Source organism: Venturia canescens, chromosome 2 (genome assembly GCF_019457755.1).
Source record: "Venturia canescens isolate UGA chromosome 2, ASM1945775v1, whole genome shotgun sequence".
In the NCBI taxonomy this organism is placed as follows: domain Eukaryota; kingdom Metazoa; phylum Arthropoda; class Insecta; order Hymenoptera; family Ichneumonidae; genus Venturia; species Venturia canescens.
This window is the reverse complement of record NC_057422.1, coordinates 14,873,175-14,891,345: the sequence shown is the minus strand read 5'-3', so window position 1 is coordinate 14,891,345 and position 18,171 is coordinate 14,873,175. Positions and strand designations below refer to the sequence as shown.

The 18,171-nt window shown below is 40.7% G+C and overlaps 1 protein-coding gene across 3 annotated transcripts; it reads right to left on the bottom strand.

The window, feature by feature from the left end:
• Positions 1 to 235: 235 nt before the first annotated feature.
• On the bottom strand, positions 236 to 16,487 carry LOC122406768 (elongation of very long chain fatty acids protein 4-like). 3 transcript variants are annotated; one of them, XM_043412468.1, is made up of 7 exons: positions 16,275 to 16,487; positions 5,157 to 5,238; positions 4,680 to 4,867; positions 4,449 to 4,529; positions 4,037 to 4,208; positions 3,483 to 3,760; positions 236 to 3,221 (listed from the first exon to the last, which is right to left on the bottom strand). In XM_043412468.1, the coding sequence occupies exons 2-7, from the start codon at positions 5,233 to 5,235 to the stop codon at positions 3,072 to 3,074; spliced, it is 948 nt and encodes a 315-aa protein (XP_043268403.1). In that variant the 5' UTR covers positions 5,236 to 5,238; positions 16,275 to 16,487; the 3' UTR covers positions 236 to 3,071. The 3 variants fall into 3 exon arrangements, with proteins under 3 accessions (XP_043268403.1, XP_043268404.1, XP_043268401.1); XM_043412469.1 differs by lacking the exon at positions 16,275 to 16,487 and adding an exon at positions 10,301 to 10,557; XM_043412466.1 differs by lacking the exon at positions 16,275 to 16,487 and adding an exon at positions 6,739 to 7,130.
• Between the last annotated feature and the right edge of the window lie 1,684 nt (positions 16,488 to 18,171).

Sequence of the window (18,171 nt, the reverse complement as noted above, 5' to 3'; positions counted from 1 at the left end):
ACTAAAAATTCAATTTCTGAGTCGCATCTTATTTGGGAAAAAACGTTAGCCTTTATCTTATCAAAAACAATATTTTCAAAGGTTTGGTAGGAGTGAAAAGTGAAGCGCAACAATTAGTTTTGCACGCATTGCTCAACAATTTTTTTTTTTTTTTTAATAACAATTCCAATATTCGTTATACACTGCGATAATATAATATTAATAATAATGGTAATGATAATAATAATAATAATGATGAACATAATAACAATACTTTACTGCCTGAAACGGAGGAGAGAAAATGAGGGCAAAGTAGTCAAATCGTGCACCCATAATTGACCACGTTTGTAAACATTGACCGCGTGTGTATTATTTTAATGTACACACATTATTTGCAAGTAGTAGTTCAATTAAAATTTCGTATGAAAAATTATGATGATAGCGTTGCTGGGATTCCTCCAGTAGAATTCGCATTAGCGAGCGAAAGAGAAATTTTTGGTTTTCTCCATTTATCATTATTTGTACGATCTTGAGTATAATTTTGTACCGAAAATACGTCGGAGAAAGTTTTTCCTGTGAGCTGAGCACGGTAAAACGATTTCTCAAAAATTCATAAAATGTGCGTGACAACGTGTGGGAGAGGTAAAAAAAAGCGATTAGTACGATGATAAGTAAAACAAAAATGCAGGCAGATTACAACGCCGCTGTAAAAGCGTTCGTCCACCGTTTTTTTCTTCTTGTTTCTTACGCTTCTCCTTCGTCCGTATGATTTTCTCATTTTTTTCGTCTTTTTCTTCGAGACTATAAATGTTTTGTACATTTTTTGGTTAAATGTCGTAGAAAAATTATTTGTTCTTATGCAAAAAGGCTCGTAAAATGTTGAAGAATACAAACCGCTAATCGGCCGGAATGTTTTTCGTCAAGGTTCTGGGTCTATGGATATCTTTTCATTCGTTACTTTGAATATTTATTCATTTTTTTCTCATCCCTTTTGAATTTTTCTTTTCTCTCTTTCTCTCTTTCTACTATTCTTCTCTAAGGGATAAACAGGCTGGAGGTGGATTCAGTTCTTTCGTTTCTCGTATTATTGAGGTAACACGGATTTTCCCGTTGAAAATAATAACACATAACGGCAGTAGGGAAAGAATATTTTTTTTCTCCCCTCCCATCCCGATCGCCATTGATCTTCGAAAATCGAGTTTCGGGGCCGGGTTGAAATTCCGAACGGTGAGAAATCAGAAGGCTCAAAAGTCCGAAAATCTCGCTAGTGCGGTATATCTATATATTTCGAGTCCCAGCTAGATTTTCGGACTTTTGAGCCTTCTGATTTCTCACCATTCGGAACTTCAACCCGGCCCCCGAGTTTCACATGCTTGCGAGAATGCTTTGCGACGTGCGCATCGATCGAACATTCAGTTTCTTAACGTTTACACTTTACAATGTCCTAACGACGATCCAAAATAGGAAAAATAAACACACACACACACACACACACGAAACAACGGGATAATAAAATGTTTCGTAATTTCCCTAACGCAAATCGTACGATCTTTTGCTCGTATTTTTTTTGTTTTCTTCATTATAAAACAATTTTCCACCGTTTGATAACTCGATTATGAATTTTTGTGGGAAACAAATTTTTAAAAACAAAAGCCTCGTTAATAATAAATTATCACACGGCCATTGATTCGCGCCCTCCTCAAATAAAAATTTTCGTACTCAGTAACTATGCCACTCTTATTTTCCTTCACTCTCTTTCTACGCATACGCGCGCGCGCGCACACACACACACACACACACGCACACACGCACACATACACTCTTTCATTGCTTTAATTTACTGGCTTTACAGTCGTTGCCAAAAATTAGCTGTTATTTCATCTTTATTCGGCCCGGAATTCATATATATTTGAATTCGTGTGTTTTCATATCGATCTATTCATCACTATATATGTTTATATAAATATATATATGTAGTCGACATAAAAAAAGATAAATAACTATGAAATTATCCTGAGATCTTGTATTTAATTGCCATTTTTCTGAGGCGAACTCGGGTTAAATTTATTTCGAGTGTAAAACTCCAAAAACAAATGACGATCTGAAAGTACTGATTGCGATGAAAATCTTTTTTTTTTTTTTTTTTTCTTCTAATTTCCTTCAAAATAATTCAATATAAAACGGTTTTAAAATAATCGAAAATCAAATAATTCGAAAATATAGTTTATTTTATTTTGAATAGAAAAAAAATTTAATTCCACGCGAATAAATAGATCCATGGATAAATTAATAATGATTTATCTATCTCGATGTTTATCGGAAATTTTTCATCGTCAGAGACAGAGGGCAAGGAACGAGAGCCCGTTTCTTTTTTTTTTTTTTTCTCACGAAAATAGCGAATCCGATGTTTTCGTTTTTTAAAAACGTACTATTTTTTGGATTTGACTGTACGACCAGTATATTCTTAACGACTTATACAAGTAATCCCGGGAGAACCTGAGAACACGCGGTGCCGTGGGGAGATTGCGTTTTTGTTTTCTCGTCTCTTTTACATTTTACATTTTAATTAGTGTATAAAATTGTATAGTTTTGTGCTCATGTACAACGTCACGGGTATTCGTTCGTTTTTCGTTTCAGTACCGGACGTTGAAAAAAGCGATGAGAGACTCGGTGCTTTTGTCGTCTCATTTAACTTTCTCCTCGCGATGTCGGGTCACATGGTTTGTCTGGAAATTTTCAAAATTACATACAATTTCACAACGCGAGGCGTCAAGTGAATCGGTCGAAAGCCATTTTTTCGATCCGTTTCCGAACCCCCCCTCCCTTCCTTCTAGGAGAGCACAAATAAAAAGATAAAAAGAGAAATCATAGTCGTCGAAATATCTCAGGAAAAAGTGAGAGCAAGTTTCGTAGCGTCCAAGACTTTTTTCTGCAATCACGTTTTGTCACTCTCCCATCCTCCCTCTTCCTTTCTCACTCGCACAGCGGTCTCGATCCTCATTTTTTTCCCTCTTCAGTTTCTTCCCTTTTTTTCTTCCTTTCAACCTTAAAGTCTATCAGTTACGAATCGATGATCCGTGGCCCGATGACGATCATTGGATCTTCTTTCCTGCTGCGCCATTCGTATAACCGTTCGTGTGCTTTCCGTTCAGGGTTCCATTGTTTTTCGACTTGCCGGCCATCTGCTCGACTCCAGAAGCGTTCGCTTTGCTTCGCGATCTTCTCTCGTACGCCTGCTTGCCCTTTTTATCATGAAAAATAAAAAATCGATTATTTCCCTTCGTCTTTCGGCTCATCTTTTCATCGAAATCCCTCTTAATCCGTCACATTTTTAAATTGTTCAATCGACCCTCGACACGCACGAGGAAAATCGATTGTGAAGATGCGAAAAAAAGTCGAATAATTCACTTAACTTTCAAACGAACGTGAGTTGGAATAAAGCTATTGAAAATTTCGAGTATTTTCTGGCATTTATATGGAAATGAGTGGAAGATTTATCTCACCTTGGCGATGTAGGCCTTTGCATAAAAGTTTCCAAAAAGTACGATGAAAGAGATCATGTAAAATACAAGAGCGTATTGCATCCAAAGTGGAAAATCACAACCGGAACGAATGCCATTTATTCCGAGTACAAGTGCCGAGGTGAATTGGATCAGTTGCAAGATCGTCAAGTATTTCTTCCACCAGAGATATTTGGCGATCGATGGTCCGAATGCTGACAGAGCATAGTACGAGTACATGAGCACGTGGATGAAACTGTTCACCATCGCTGGCAGGAAAGCTGCAAAAATCGTTCGAATGAACAATTGATTGAGGCATTCGATTCCACAATTGCTTGTTTCGAATCCGGTGAAATATTTTTTCCGATTTATGGAATAATTGAAATTTGGCCGATTTTCGATCGGTCCTTCCCAGAACAGAGACAAAAATTTCACGTAAAATTTCTATCGAGCGATGAGCTTCCGATTCTGCTGTTTTCAGCCAGCTGCATCGCCATCGGTCGCGTCGCGACCGTAACAATCTGCGTAAACAACTTTTGAGATGGTAATTCACTTACTCGAGCCACTCGGCACCCATTTTATTCCGATCCACCACAAGGAGAACATGGTCGAGTGGTGGTAGACGTGAAGGAAACTCAATTGGTTGTCCTTCTTTCGTAAAATGAAGAACAACGTGTCGCAGAATTCGAGCAATTTGCTGAAGTAATACCACCAAACGGCGTTTGCGATCTGAAATTGAAAAAAATGAAGATTTCGTTGAATTTCTTTCGGGGACGCGAATGTCATTAGGACTGCGAATGAATCTAGAAATTTTCATCGCTTCGAGAATGCCAAGGCTTGAACGAGAATAGCCGCGAGCGACGTTCGAATTGGAGTAATTTATACGAGAGATAAAAAAAATAAAAGAAACGGTAAATAAAAAAAGATCCGAGGGAAGTTTAGCGATTCAAACATTTTCAAATTCCTTACCAACATCTCGTCAGGCCTCCTCACTTGTTTTATTGGCTGACACACGTAACTGTATCGTAACCTTGTTGAGGCGAGGAACAACTGGTAACAGGAGAAGCGCGTCGTTTATCGCTCGCATTAATGCGAGTAATTCGCGACATTTTGTAAGTGTGAGTAAAAATGTATTTTTTCTCCTTTGAAAAAAGAAAAAAAAAAATTCGTTTCATTCCTTTAGTTTTTTATAGTTTTTACCTGAACGGCGATGTAGGCGTTGAGTATCGCCATTGAAAAATTGTAGGGCACTAGTAGCCACGTGAGCTTGAAGGCTTTGCGCGTTCTCATGATCTTTGGTCCTGCCCATACGATGCTGAGATAAAGAACGGTCCAGGCGAGGGTCGGCATGGGAGAATCGACCAGGAGCCATCCTCGCGTTCTTTCGTCTACGATCACAAAGCATTATCGTTCATAAATTCGAACAAGAGCGCATACCGAAACTTATTTTCGTTCGGAAATGAAGTGAATTTAAAAACCGATGGAAAACGGTTTTCCGAGACAGCAAAGTCGCCACGATTCTCTTCATTTTTATGGAGGCACAAAAAACTGGTTCGGTAAAGTGAATTTTACACGCGACTCGAATAATCATTTTTTTCACTCCAACACGCTTCGAGCTCATTCCTCGTTTACGAACTAAAATAAAAAATATGAATAAACGTCCAAATGGATGAATACCTGCTAAAGAAAGCGTCCATAAGTAATAATCGTAAGCGTCGTTCATAACGGATACCGCCGGTTCTAAAAGGGCCGCCATCGCCTGAAATAAATAGAAATATTGGATTTTCAATGATTTTCGAGGAAGGATCTTTCAATGGTTTTGCACGGGTAAACCTTATACGAAAATAGTGTGGCGATTACAGCTGTACGCGCAAGGCGATGCAACGGGTCGTAAAGTTACATTAGAAATACAAGGTGATCCGGTGCTCAAGCACTTTGTATTTGCAAACATCTATATTTCACTTCAATTATGCCTTATCGACCAAACGTATGACGTTAACTCCAATCCTCGCATTTTCAATTTAACACGAAACATGACGGAAAATATGTTTTTACAACATTTCCTTCGCTCCCAAGTGCTTCGTTTCGTTTTATTCTCGCTTCATCGAGGCTCTCATTTTCGATATTTTAAAAATTATTATACGAATTTCGCTGAGCGTCGTCAAACTTTCTTTCAATTCCGGAAAAGTCCATACGATCCGCGCACCCATATAGGATTGACGAAGCGAAAAAAGAGTTACGAGTCCGGCGCGTCGAATGTCCCGTTCTTCGATATCCTTCCATTCGTCTCGTCGTAAGAACTTTGCTGTGAGTCACCGGAAACGGAATTATCGTCGACGAGGAGTAGAAAACGAAAAAATGACGTTTTGGGAAAAAGTGCGATGTATCCAAGGTCGAAAGCGCATTTTCCGCTCTATCGTTGGCTTTCGTTGGCACTCGGGGACATTTCGGAACACGGATTAACCGAAATGCCTTAACAAGGGGCTTTCCTTCTGGCGCACACGCGATAGATTGCCGTCGAAAGTGAAAAAAATGAGTAATTTACTCCGTCAAACGTTGCAACGCGGATGCTTCAGCCACGCTCGGTCGATCGTCCCAATAATACTCGTATCTCTTTCTTCCGCATTTTTTCTCTTCCTGCTCCTGTCGGCAGCGAATCCGATCTTAAAATCGCACATTCACGTCGATGATCTATAGAGACGGGCTGCGTGTCGAGAACGGTTTCACTCGTGGCTATTAATTACCGGTGTCCGGTACGTTGCACCCGCGGAAAAAATGCGTGCGAGGGCCGCGTACTTGGGTTTACGTAAGCGTCCATTGAGCTCGCGAATTTCTCTTTTATCACTGATCGCGCGTACGAATTGATGAGCGACGTCGAGGTGTCGGAAGGCGCGGGGGCATTGGAAAACGTATGAGAAAAATAAGATTCTTTGGGGCATCGTCGATCGAACAAAAAGCGGCTGTGTTTTCTCCAACGTCTCGGGCAGGAGCGAGTAGCGCAGCGTCAAGCAGCCTCGCGTGTCTGACCACATCGTCGTTTCACTACTTACCGAGGATTTTCCTCGTGGATCGCGTTAGATCGAATTGATCGTTTGCCGTGAGTAGGGAACTTTTTGAAATCGATGCAAAATCGCAAAATCGAAGAGTCGCGTGGAACTTTGAGGGTTTTAGAATCGAGCTGTAAATCTATTTTCCTTCGATACGAATGATCGTGAAATCGAGCGGTGAATAAAAATGAGCGTAAATGATCGTTTCTTACCTCTGATCGATCGGTCGGTCTCCACAAAAATCGGGGTACAACTAGAGAAAGTAATTTCGAAAAAAACCGCGATAAACTCGGCCTCTGTTCGGTCGCTTCCTCGTGATTATCCCGACCACCCGAAATAATACATGATCGCACACCGAAATCTCTGCCTTGCGTATTCAATGAAACAAACAAAACAACAAAAAACAAAAGCCGACGAAAACCTTTTTGCGGGCAAAAGTAAAACGGAAAGACAAAAAAACGGTAGAACGCGTCGGGGCGACGTCCGATCGACGTAGCGGCTGAGCGCGTCTCGTCGCGATTGCGACCGGTGTGCTTTATAACTTTCGTATGTCCGTCCACCACCGCGTCCACGGTTATAACGAGCAAGACGACCGGGGTATACGCGAAAGAGGCCAAAAGTAAACCTCATACGCTCGCACGTGCTGAGAGGGGGTTGGAGTGGGGCGCGGTTACAAGTTCATAAATTGGGATGCACAATCGGTTCTCAACGATTGTCGATCTTTGGACAAAAACTTTGATTTTTTCCTCGTTTCGAACTCTAAATATCCACGTTTCCGGTCCTCCTTTCATTCGGTATTTCTCGTTTTATTTTTCTTTCTTTTTTCACACGGTTTCGTCCAATTCCGTACGTTCTTTGCGCACGTGCGTTTTTCTCTCGTTCTTCCCGTTGTTCTCTCATGTTTTTTCTATACTTTACCGAATTTTCGAACACTTTCGACAACTTTTGCCAGTTCGTGCTTTTCCAGCTCTCGACGATTCCCTGCCCGAGCTCACGAGCTTTGATTTTTATCGTGTATTCAGTGACTTTCTTCTCTCCTTCATGCTCTCGATTTTTTCATCATTTTCCACCACATTTCGCCCCCTTTCCCCTCGTCCATCTCGACTTTTTCCCACTTTTTGAAATTCCGATTATTTTTTCTACCGTAAAATTGGAAAAACCGGTTCAACGCTCGGATCGACGTTTCTCCCACTTCAAAGAGTGGGAGAAACCCGGCATGATCCGCCGCGTGGTCCATTCAGCTCATATAACGGCACGAGCAAAACGTATGTCCGTTAGATTCTGGGACTGATCGCTTCCGACGAATCTTCCAGTTCTTCCATCGAGAAAAAAAAATTTATATATATTCTCGTCTCACGTTTCATTCTCCAATAATCACTTGACAGCCTCAATCCGAGGTGAAAATAAACTTCGATCGTCTTCGTTTCCTTTGACGAAGTAGATCGAATCGATTGATTCGTGACTCGACGATTTTTGTTTTTCATCACTTCCATAGAGCTCACTGACGTTGATCTTGATGTAAAAACTTCACATTTTTTCACGTATTCTCGATTAAAAATGAACTTTTTTTTCATAAAAAATTTGTTAAATTAGACATGAACAAATGAAAGAAAAATAGCGGGAGTTAACGAAAAATATAACAGAATAATTGAAAAATCATTCGATGAAACGTTCCAACGTTTTTGCTGTACCACTAGATCGTACGATTGACCTGTTTCAAAGATATTTTCTGACGTCAAACTCGGTCGTTCCTTCGCAAGGTTCGAGAGAAAGTGCGACGAAGAGAGGGATTCACGGTCCATTCGCCGGAAAGAGGTCTGAGAATTGAAATAATGGGAGAAGAAGAAGAAATGAGAAAAAAAAAATGCGTCGTTGACACTACGGATGCGCCCTCGTCATACGCGGATTCCAAAGGTTCGCGTCTTCCGGTTCGAGCCTCGCGTCAGCATTTCGCTGAAATTTTAATTCATTCTCCGTCTCGTTTCAGAAGCTCATATTTCTCTGGTGCAGCTTATAAGTCGACGGTTTCAAATCCGAGACGAATTCTCCGAGCATGCCATTGTACGATTTATTCAGCACGCCGCACATTGGCGAAGCGCAGACAACAGGAAAGCCGAACGAATTGGACAGACGAAAATGGAAAAAAAAAAAAAAAAAAAAAATAAATAATCGTTCGATTTACCGTTGCTTGCCAATTTTCACTAATAATGAAATTATTCGATTTCAATGCAAATTTATTCATTGGCCCCTTTAATGTAAGCTTGTCAATTGTATCGAGTACGCGGTGCGTTCGATTGGACGTTGATCATCGACCGGAAGTCGTTGACATTTCGGTCTCGAATTATTCCAATCGTCGATCGCAACGCCTTCGAGCGAATGGGATTTTCTCCATTTCTTTATTTTTCTCCTTCTTTCCCTGACTCACTGAATTTCAAATGTTCGGACGAGAAGTTCAAATGATCGGACGAGAAGGGGCATCGAGCCTCGAGGCTAAACGAAACCTGTTTTCCGCGCTGTACTCCCATATTTTTAATGGGTCGAGTGTACGCTCTTACCGCGTCCTATAGAACTTTCGATGTGCCTCGTTCGAGAGAGAGTACGTTCGTCTTCTTATATTAACTTTTTTTTCCTTCTCTTTCAGGAGGCTGACGGCGTTTGCTCTTTCCTCTGAGAGGGGTCACTGGGTAACAACGCTCCGCTGCACCTTGAGACCAGCATCCGCACGCAATCTCCAGTCAAATTTTATCGTTGAGAGGTAATCGAGAGATCATTTTTGCGTGGAGCTCCGCCAAATTCGGTTACGAGTATCGATCCCATCGCAGCTTGAAAAATATTTTCAAAAGTCTCTCAGAAAATATTCTCTGTCGCAACAGCAGCTCATGTTACTCGAAAATGGTCCTCTTTCTTGGCTGTAGGAACTCTCGAAGTCTTCTTCACGTAAAAGCTTATCTCGCATTTGTAACGATTTGCAAATACCGCGCAAACTCTTTTCGAAATCGAGACCGAATGGAGAAAGTTACTTTCGACGTCGATCTGCCGAGTTCAACTCCGTTTTTACGAATCGTTCGAGGCAAATGCGTGTGCAAATCTCAACTCGGATACGCATCGGGGATTTCTGAATGATAATTTCGAGAAAAATTGTATAAAATCCTCGCAAAATTTCGGCCGGACATGAATTCATGAAAAATTCATTTTCGTTGCAGAACCATTTCGCGCTATCCGTTCACGTTGTCACGTCAAGTCGATTCGTATACGAATTTACTTATAAAGACAGAACTGTATTTATTTTTCAATATCACGGTCATTCGTCGTCGTCATTTATATAAATGATATCGTTAATATTTCATGATCGAGTATTCAAGGTCACTCTATTATTGAAGGGAATCGAGTACGAATTTCTCCGTTTGTCATATTCGATTATTAACGTTCGATATCCAGGCAAAGAGGATACAGGAAAAAAGTAAGCCCGAGGCACACTTTCATTTAAGCGCATTATGTGTATTCATATTTTTATTGGTCACGTTACCAAGAGGTGGGAAGATCGACCAATATTTGTCGAGCCTCTAAAAACATCGCCTCGTGAAGCGAGAAGTTGAAAAGTCCCACTTCCGTATTCTTTGTTTTTATTTGTTCGTTGATACACGCGAGAATGTATGAAGATGAATTGAGAATGGATAAAGAGGGTGCGGGGGGAGGGAGGAAACGTCAGGTAAATGTGAACTTTGATGAAACACTCGTCGAGAAAAGAAAATATTTTGGGAGGTCGTTGAATACCTTTGAAATTTTTTCTTCCCGATGATAGAGCGATGATGGTGGTTTACGGAATTCGTGAAGATACTTGACGAGCGTGACAAAGTGGATAAATAATTAGCAAGTTTTGACACTTTCGTTCGTTTCGTTTGGCATTTTTTCGGCAAGAACCGAGGTCTTTGGCACGTTCTCAAAATACATTTTCCAAGAGGAAGAAAGCACTTTCGGGGTTCGACACTTTTTATCGCGTGAATACGCGTGACTTGGCAACACTTGCGTCTTTACAAACACTGACAAAAGAAACAGCGATATGATAAAAACGGATCATTAGCGATTCGTCGATTAATTGACTCATCGGCGAATGGCGAAACTCCCATGGGTTTGTTAACTTTTATCTACAACGCGCTGCAAAGTCGTCAGAATCGCTTGCACAAGCATCCTGACGCGCTGAATAACTCGTTTTTATTTTCGTTCTCTCAACTCGATTCTGTATAATTGCATTCATGGTAAAAATCAAACTGTCTATGAGGAAAGAACGGCGCGCTTTTTTCTTATTCGTATTAGCATGCCCCGAGGAAACGGATGCTCGATACATGCGTGCGCATGAATTTATGATTTCTGTCGCAAAACTCACACGAGCGGCGATCATCACGAAATATTTGCAAACGACAAACATTTATCAAACTTATGTAACTGTTCTGGGAACGGGCGAGGCTCTCTTGGCGGCTGCTGCGCGGAGCAGCGCATCTCCGGAGATTCTTTATCTGCGAAATACTGCGTGTCTGATAACGAATATTTTTTTAGCTCAAACAATCTTTGTTGATAGTCACGTGTGCGAGCTCTTTATTTTGGACCGATGACACGTTCGTCGATCAATTATTTTTCTTTTCTTTTCTCACTTGCGAATTTCCGTAAATTATTCATTTTTCCTGTACGAAATATTGAGGCCTTTTCCGAATTCGTTTATAAGTTATCGTTGTTTTTATAATTATTAAGTCGATTAATTAAGGGGCTCCCCTAATTAGATGGGCAAAAAAAAAGACTATTTTCACGAAGTTGGGCCTAAAAAATACACTCTTAAAATACACAATAAATTTTGAGGGAGAAGACAGGTCCGAAAAAAGATGGATGTGCGCTGTTGATAAAATCTCTCGGACGAATGGATGATCGGAGAAAAAAAAGTGGTTTTTGATTCAATATATATTATAGCTATATGGCTTTAGTGCATATCACAGGATTTTTGGTTTTTTCAATAAACACAAAATGGCGACCATTATTTCAAAAACTACGAAGAGCACGTTTTTTCATTGTTTTTTCCAAAAAAAAAATAGTTCCACTCAAAATTTCAAAATTCGTATGATATGCGCTACAGCTACAGTTATAAAGAACATGTGTTAAAATTTTTGTATCAACGATTTCATCAACGAGCCGTCGAAAAACGTAATTTTGAGAAAAACGCGTTTAAACAGAGGCAGGTACGCGGTACCGCACTGGGCGGTGCGTATACATTAGCGTACTTATATAGACAGCCGCGTAAACGTCGCTCAAAAGTACACTTAGACCGGTCAGATCGTTATGAAATTTTAGTACGATACCTCTAAATATGTATACTTTCAAAAAATGCGATAAAAAAAATAGATTTTTTGAAAATTCTTAATTAGGGTAGACCCCTTAAAGTTCTGACGAGTGAAGCGGGGTATGAAAAGGCAAATTATGATTCGGAGATCTCCCGAGCAGCGGAACAAAATTGCAGATAAATTAGTTTCGTCGCACCAGCAGTAAATAAAAAAAAGCAACGATATTTCGAGCGAGTTCTCCGAGAACGATCGTCGCACAGTTGTCGGAACTTTCGTTATGCTGGAGCTTCGCGAGTGGAATCAACCCCGTTGCATGGCATAATAAAATTCGATGGGACTGCAAATAATGGCATTATTGGTTAATTGTCGTTCGACCCGGAGGACCAAAAACGACGATGAAAATAACGAGAGTCTAACGAAAGCGAGTAGAGAAAAATCCGCATCGTGAGAAATGCACAGTGGGAGAGAGTAACAGATTTAGCAAATAAAAGATCGAGTATCAAGTCTCGTTTAATCGCAGTGACTGAAACGAAGGTAAAAGCAGTCTCGTGGTGAGCGGTACACCGCCGCGTTGCTGCTCCTGGTATTTTTACAAAGAAATGAAGAGATCCTTTCTCCGGATGGAGAAACGGAGTGCGAATGGCCACGTCGTTTTCCCATCTGTTATTAGCCACGTTTTCTCGCACGAAAACGTTCCTCGCTGTCACAAGATTATAAAAAAGAAAAAAAAAAATTTTTAATTGGAGAAAAAGGAGTATATATTTAGAAACCCCTAAAAGCTCAACGAGCAGGAAATTGAATGTACAACGATTTGCGCTTCCGAGTCGATTCCATTGTGTGCGACGAGTATTTTCCCGTATTACTTCACAGACTGAGGCTATACTAACTCAGAGGATATCAATATTTCATTGACACAATTATCAACATATGGCTTTCGACAGACTCGCATAATTGAATATTTTCGCAGGAAAAAAGTGGCGTGCGCGTTGCGACTGAAAGAGCTACAATTCAACACGATAAAATAATTAGCCGATAACGAAAATAGTGTCCGCTGTCAGACCCAGGCTTTTTAAAACTCCGTTCCATTCAATACATCCATAAATCTAAATATCAGCAAAACCGAACGTAACGACATCAGTTGACCGAAAAACCATGAAGACTGAGCCGAGTGGAACGATTGCCTGCGTAATTATCTTTTTTCTCTTACGCAATAAAATCATGGAACAATGGAGAAGCAAAATTTTCCGTCAATTTTTTTGGCCTCCCCGAATTCCTCTTGGAATTTGGTAGATTCGAATGATTCTCAAGTTATTCGAGAACGGAGGTAAGAAATTTAGTTGTACGAGATCGCAATAAAATTGCCGAATTTCATTTGGATTCGGTGCAAATCGAGTACGAGTTTAATGGGGATCGGGATCGATTCGTGCTCCGTGTTAAGAGTACTAAAACCGTGGAATAGATTGAGAGAGTCAACGGAGAACAACGCTCGGCTACGAATGATTATGATGGAGCTGTTCCGAGGCTCTCGATCAGGGTGGCAATAAAAGCATCAACGTCGAATACCCACTTTCTTCGATCTTGAATTCTCGCTCGCGGGAATTCAAGACTCACCGCAGTCGTGTGAGAATACACACATTGAAAACGCCTCGCTTTCGAGGTCAATGTCTAGGACTTGGCCGCCCGTGTACCGCAACCAGTTCTGCGAGTTTTGCCGAGCACGCAACTTTCTTTGATGTCAATTCATTTTTTTCCTTCGTTTCGCCACTGTTTTTTTCTCTTTGTTCATCTTATTCCCCGTTATTACACGTTTGCCAGTGCAAACATCACGGCAGCGATTAAAAGCGAGTGAAAATATGAACGATCCCCTCCCCGGATTTCCACCATATTTATGTGAAATGCATGATTTTTATACTGTAACAGAAAATCGTTTAATTGGCTACTCTTATCGTCGGTTCATTGACTTTGAAACTCCTCATAATTCTGGATATTTTGCCTCCAATTATTTTCAGAAATTGAACAACTTTAGCTTTTTTTTTTTTAATTAAAACTCCTTTGTATTTTAATTTTTTACACACATGGAAAGTTATTGAATTTTTTCAATAGTTATATCGAAGAATTTGCAGAGAAAAAATCGATCGTTGTATTTCGTGGATATTCAAGAATACATATGGATTTTAGTTTTCGAAATGTACCGTTGAAAAATGGTTGAAATATTAAAAAATATCTGATGAGAAATCATTCAGATTACAACACGACAAATGGACTGGTAACGTTTGGCAACGCTGCATTCGATGTATGTTCACTCGTGACGTCAGTTCGATCTTTTGGTCATATTTCATCGTTCGTTTGCTTCGCCACGTTTTTTTGTCAGTTTTTTCAAAACGACCATTTTTATCCTTATCCATTTTTAATTAAAAATGAACTTTTCAAAAGTTTTTTAAAAATAAAATTGCATAAGAATGTTGATTCGCTACCGATTATGTTTCTAAAAAAATTTTTTTAAATTCAAACAGAATTCTCGTCGACCAAAATTTCACTGTAATAAATAACTTTTTTCTGGAAGTCCCAAAACTTTATAGAATTGAAATAAAATATGCGGGGCGATGTATGATTGTAATTAGAAAAATTTGACGCAACGCTCATTACGAAAACGCTTCGAATGTTATCGACATCGAATACATCGGTCTGGAGTAAGAATACTGTGAATAAATTTTGTGGGGCCAATGTTTATTCTGAAAACAGGAAAGAACTCATTGATTTTTCAAATTATCGAGAAAATACGTCGATGGATGAATAAACGAAATAGCACAGTTTAATGCCAGAGAGAAAATATGCTCAGAGGTTGACGAATTATGAAAATAAATAGTGACCATTCGCTGGGAGTATGATGACGTCTGTATGCAGTTTTGCGACAATCTCGGCAAACATCGGTATTCCCAAAGGTACGATTTTCTCGTAGATTTAGCGGGCGGATGTATCGTGAATGAGAGGAAGAGGAAAGAATCAGCGAAAGTGAAGTTCCTCGAGTGCAACGATGCTCGTGCGCGCGGAGAATTCCACGGGCTTTCGTGATACTCTCCGCATTCGCTCGTACAGATTAGCGCGCACAAAATGCTAGTCGTTAATAGCTTGTTACTGATTGCAACGACGTAACGATTTCAATGTTTTAATTAACGTGACTCCCTCACCATCAACACCCACGGAGCGGTTTTCAACGGTGTTCATTACTTTTCCAAAGTTATTTTCTCCGAGTCATCGATGCTTCTACGCTTCGAGTATAATCGGTTCTCTCTGTTTCATTTATTCTTATCATCCTCGACTATCTTGCTTCCTCATCGAAGATACGTTACGAAAGAGGAAATGATTGGGGAAAATCGTTGAAAGAAATCCTAGCGGGCAAGTGCGGAAAGATGAAAACGTAAATGGATTTTGGGCCAGTCGATCGCGAGTCTTTTCAATTTGGGTTTTTATGATTCAACGATTTTCGTCTGATTCTTAAAATTAATGGAGATGTAACGTCGTGATTGGTTTCGGGGTCAACTTCGTGGAGGAGCTTAGAAAAAAAGATTAATTGAAGAAAAAATCTAAAGTTTTGAAATAATTTAATGCTTTTCCGAGTGTTTTAATTACTTTGACGTGCAACGAGCCCAAAATAAGCTGCAATTTATTGTAATTACGATGAGTGATAATTGGGCGATTGATGTAAAAATTAAACGACGACGAACGTCGATCGATAAATTTCAAGCTCACCGGGGGGTGAATTAACATCTCACTGAATCGCAATCCGACGATTGACCGATTGACCACTTTGTAAAATCTGCAAATGCATCGTCTAACGAGGCTACAACCACGTGCTTAATGCAAGTGACCAGAAAAAAAATCAGAGCCTCGACTCAGCATCGCGGATTCGCAGAGACATTCAATCAAGACATAACAAGCGTTTGTCGTGACAAGCAAATATTCTGATTCACGCGCTCTCTCAGCCAGCACGTTTTCGTCCTCTCGGACGAGAGATTTCAAACCGCGATATCGACCCTCTACTTGCAACGGTAAAAAATCCGGGTTAAATTCCAAAATTCAATTCATTTACCTAGAAAAACTCGTCGAAATACTCCTGAGCACTAGGCTAGTGAGAGCCGAAGGGGTGGAAGAACACAAAAGGGGTCAACGAACTGGAGCTATGAATGAAGAAATTTGACTCTACCACATGCACGTTTTTCTCTCAATAAAAACCTCCATTTTCTTAGCTACTTTGATAACGAGTACAAAAATACTCGTTAATTTATTTGATCGCCAATAAATCCATCCCGAATTCTCATGTTCGATAAAAAAAAGGATATTCCAATATTTGGCTTCTAAGGGCTGGGGAGCGAGCTCCTAAATCGAGGTCGAACGTAAGAGCCAGCATTTTTTTTACCAACCTCACTTGCAGCAATGTTTCACCAAAATTCCATGTATACCAATCGTCCCAAGTTTCACAACCAGATTCACGTACTCTTAGGTTATAAATAAAGCGAACAACGAACTCGTCGATTAAGGTCTCTCGTAGAATAAAGTGATTTAGAGCAGTCTCATCGTAGGATGAACGAACACAGGATGTGGAAATCAGGAGGAGCGCGGGTTCGTAGACGTCGAGATATGAGGCGCCGGCCGGCAGCCATGACTGAAATCAATACGGACTCAAGGGGCGCTCACAACACACTTGTGAAGAGAAAAAGGGTCTCGAGCCTTATGGGGGTAAATGTTGGTAACTGGGCTGCCGCTTCGATCCCCGAGAATAATATTCATCTTCGATGACGTTCTGGATTCGTTGCTCAGAGCTCGTTCGCTCTGCAATCGTCGCGACGAATTTAACAACCGAAATTCCCAAAACTCGTTCGAGGTACCTCAACATTTCTCACGACCCTAATTTCCCATTTTACAATCCCATTTCGAGACGCGGTTCATCCAATTGAACGATAAACGTTGAGATCGAATGAAGCTTTGTTCCCGAGTATCGGGCCATGAAAAGATTTGAATTCTGATCCCAACCATCCGGAGGAGGGAACATCAAATATTTGCGTTTGCAGAGTGACTTCCAGTCGATTCCTATCCAATGTTCCGTTACGTGGAATTCTCTAATGGATTCTCTAGCCGATGGATCTCGAAATTCCGTGAAAACTTGAGGAATTCTTAGGATCTTTACTCCCCGGTCAGTCGTCGCCAAAACATTTGTGTATCGAAAACAGCCATTATGGAGCGTCAGAAAACGCGAAGTGCGGTGGGGAAGTTCGTCACTCCCGCTGCTCGGCGCAGCGGATTGGCTGACGCTGCTAATTAATATCTCATCAAAGAAGCACCGGAGCCCAAATTGTTGAACTTTTTCTTCAGAATTGTGGCATTGAATGGTTTTCCAAAGCTCGAGTCATCTTTTGAGACGGCCTGTTCGGCTCGAGGCTCGAGGAACAACATCGAGACTGAGAGCCTTGAACATGCACGTGGTGCACGGCTATCATTAACGAGAAAGCTAGTCAGGCTAATCGCTGATAAGTTGCTTTCCCGCGACGATGAAAGAATTACTGCTACAACGCATAAAGTCGGGACAGAGAAAAATGGAGTTTTCGTCCATTCTCTGCTCGATGGTTTAAGGCTTCTTTCGTTTATGGCCTCAGAGTGTTAAAATCGACAAGAATTAGCTGCAACTCGTAGCCTGTTAGTGACTCGAAACACAAAAGACTCTCTTAACGTTAGCTCTCGATACTCGTGAGCTCTTTCGACACGTATATTTGCTCCTCGAAACGAAACAGAAGCAGCGAAAGACGTTGAAGATGCTGTACGTGCCAGATGGAGGACGGAAGTAACTGTACCAGGCCAACACTGACCCAATGAGTTCCAGCAATGTCACTTGCCCACGTCCACGCGCTCACGCGTATTTCGTCTTTCCATTTCTCAAATCCTACTTTTTCTATCGTATCGTACGAGTGTCGAATCCATAGCTAATCTTCGCAGTATTTTTTTTCATTCGTTCCAATAAAAAACGGTTCTTCGCGGTTGTGACGATTCGGATGGCCCGTTTTCTCTGGAGCTGAAATTTTAGAGAGTTAAATAATGAAACTTTGCTGAAAATTTGTGAAAAACGCTTTCGACGGGGTACCCGTTTTCCAATGAATCAAAGCTCCTTTTGAAATCGACTTTTCCACGTCTATTGCAAAACATGTGGCATTTCCGAACGTGGGAACAACAGGTTTCGCGTCTCCGATGCTCCGGCTTTCCTCCGCGAGTACGCGCGCACTTCGGATCTACTCGATTGTAATGGTTTTGAGGTCACGCCTGAGGATA

Coding starts and splice junctions, on each gene's coding strand:
- LOC122406768 (XM_043412468.1), bottom strand. CDS start 5,235: ATGGCGGCCCTTTTAGAACCGGCGGTATCCGTTATGAACGACGCTTAC. Junction 4,868..5,156: donor ATGGACGCTTTCTTTAGCAG/GTATTCATCCAT, acceptor TTGTGATCGTAG/ACGAAAGAACGCGAGGATGG. Junction 4,209..4,448: donor GGAGGCCTGACGAGATGTTG/GTAAGGAATTTG, acceptor TTTCAATTTCAG/ATCGCAAACGCCGTTTGGTG.